Source organism: Agrilus planipennis, unplaced genomic scaffold, assembly GCF_000699045.2.
Source record: "Agrilus planipennis isolate EAB-ADULT unplaced genomic scaffold, Apla_2.0 scaffold1174, whole genome shotgun sequence".
In the NCBI taxonomy this organism is placed as follows: domain Eukaryota; kingdom Metazoa; phylum Arthropoda; class Insecta; order Coleoptera; family Buprestidae; genus Agrilus; species Agrilus planipennis.
Genome location: NW_020439827.1, coordinates 5,412 through 7,721, shown reverse-complemented (window position 1 = coordinate 7,721; position 2,310 = coordinate 5,412). Strand labels below are relative to the sequence as shown.

Below are 2,310 nucleotides of genomic sequence, written 5' to 3'. Positions count from 1 at the left end.
GAATACGTTTAAAATCAATTTCACTCAAACAGATAATGAAATATTTGATTCGGTTTTTTTTTTTTATCACAAAAAATGACGAATTGGTAAATAATATATTCGTTTTGTGGTAGATATTGGCAGCAGTTCGAAGTGACGGAGTCAACATTTTATATATTGTGATCCCAATTGTGGTATTAGTGGTTATAGGTATGGTTATAGGTCTTGTAATATTAGTAAATATGGCTCGAAGTAAACGTGCAACTCGAGGCACATATAGTCCGAGTGCCCAGGAATTTTGCAATCCTAGAGTCGAATTAGACCATGTACTTAAGCCCCCGCCCGAAGAAAGACTTATTTAAGTACTTAAATAGCGTTTACATAAGTAACGATAGGAAACTGTTTTTTTTTTTTAATACTTTTTATCGTGGCTGTAAGTATTAGTACGAAACTTCAACAAGGATAACTGATAAAGTTATTCGTAAAAGGTGTTTTTTTTAAATACTTATTTTAACAATTTCTTGCGCGATCATCGTAAATGGATAGTATTTTTAAAATTTGTTTGCAAGTATCACAAAAAGTTTTACCCGTTTATTTTCTTCTTATTATTTCGTTTTCTTTCCTCAACATCAGTTATATTTTTACTTATCAGTTTGTATAATATTTAAATTTTTTAATTCATATTTCAAATGGAAGAATTGTCACGAGAACCAGTTGTCTTTTATGTTAAAAACCAAACCATACTATGTATCTTTTTATTGTAGTCGAATTTTTGTTGAAGTTTCTTTTCGACGTGGACTTAATAAATGATAGGCAGATACGTATTTGTATACAATAGAAAGTTTTTATTTTATCTACTTATTTATAAAAGTACATGTCGGTATGAATAGGAATGTATCAAACGAAATGGTGACCAAGAAGATGATATTATATACTTAACTGAATAAACAGTGCTTATTTTACTATTTGTAATTAATATTTAGATTTGTTCTGTTAATGTTCTCTTTATTTCTCGTCAATATTTACATTATGTAATACCGTCTGAAAGTTAACGTGCAATTGTGTGTTAGTGTTGAGTGTGTCCTGTAAAGTAGTTTAATAAAAATNAAATGATGGTAAAGGGCTCGATATACGTCGGGGGAAGTGATAACAAAACTTTCGATTATTGGGGTGTTATTAACATGATAGAAATGAACGGTACGCGTACGAAAGTCACAACCGAAACAACGACCGATTCAATATTTACAAGTAGTGCAATCGATTTGCCCGGAAATGTTGTTACTACAGATGTGCCCTTCTATTCGTACAAGGCTGATATCAATAAAAACACCGACTACTTCAAAGTGAGTAGATTTTTTTTAATTTATTCCTCGGATGGTTGATTCTGCTTTTTTGACCTCTATTACTACCACTTTTATATACATAGCTTTCCCAAAAGCTTTTTCAAGATGGCTAGACGTAGGAGTAAAAATTGCAAGGCTTGTTTAATGTACGGCATGAGCCGTGAGAGAGCGCCACTAATTTGTTCTCGGTAGTAAAATGCGCAGGAAGGTAGTGCGCATAGGATTTGACTCGTAGACAAGCAGCTTTTACAATAGTACTTCGCCAATAGCTCTTGATGCTACAAATTGACTAAGAATAATAGCAAACAAACACTTGTAGAAGTTTCACAAGGTTCTTACTTAGCCTATGTATATTGCACTTTTCCAAAAACGCTTCTTTTAACTAAATTTTATGGAGAAAAAATAAAGATAAAATAATAGGCGCAGTATAATTTAAACCTTAACTTTATTTACTAAAATCTTCAAATACTTCAAATTTACAGTAATCGTCAAATCTTTTTCTCTTTTAGGGTTGTATGGGTGAGGTTCGCATAGGTCATCTTCTAGTTCCTTTCTTTACTGCTGAAGATCTTTACCAAAATGGTAAGAAACCCGTTGAATATTTCGAATTGGAAAAACGTTGGCTTGAAACGGATTGTAAATTATGTTTTAACACCGACTGTTTCAATGACGGTTACTGCATCGATCCTAAAAAGACATACCAATGTCAATGTCAGCCTGGATTCACAGCCGAAGATTGTTCTGTCGATATTAACGAATGCGAAAGAAACGAATGCCAGAACAATTCCACCTGTCTCGATCTTATCGCCAAATATGAATGCAGCTGTCTGCCTGGATATACAGGACAATTGTAAGTAACATTTTTTCACTTATTGTTCAGATATTATTTAAATTAACTTTCTACAATTTTATATACCTGTGGTATGTTTATAGGCATATTTTTTAATTTATATATTTGATAGGTACCTACTTTTTTTTAATTATTTAA

The 2,310-nt window shown here is 32.0% G+C and overlaps 1 protein-coding gene across 1 annotated transcript; it reads left to right on the top strand.

Moving 5' to 3' along the window:
* Window positions 1-1,092: 1,092 nt before the first annotated feature.
* Window positions 1,093-2,253, top strand: LOC112905993 (protein crumbs-like). Its single transcript, XM_025979500.1, has 2 exons — window positions 1,093-1,322; window positions 1,832-2,253. The coding sequence occupies exons 1-2, from the start codon at window positions 1,161-1,163 to the stop codon at window positions 2,174-2,176; spliced, it is 507 nt and encodes a 168-aa protein (XP_025835285.1). The 5' UTR covers window positions 1,093-1,160; the 3' UTR covers window positions 2,177-2,253.
* The last annotated feature ends 57 nt before the right edge of the window (window positions 2,254-2,310 follow it).

Bases quoted from the DNA above. Each gene is read 5' to 3' on its own strand.
- LOC112905993 (XM_025979500.1), top strand. From the start codon at position 1,161: ATGATAGAAATGAACGGTACGCGTACGAAAGTCACAACCGAAACAACG. The intron at 1,323-1,831 runs GTGAGTAGATTT...TTTCTCTTTTAG, and splicing joins AAAACACCGACTACTTCAAA to GGTTGTATGGGTGAGGTTCG.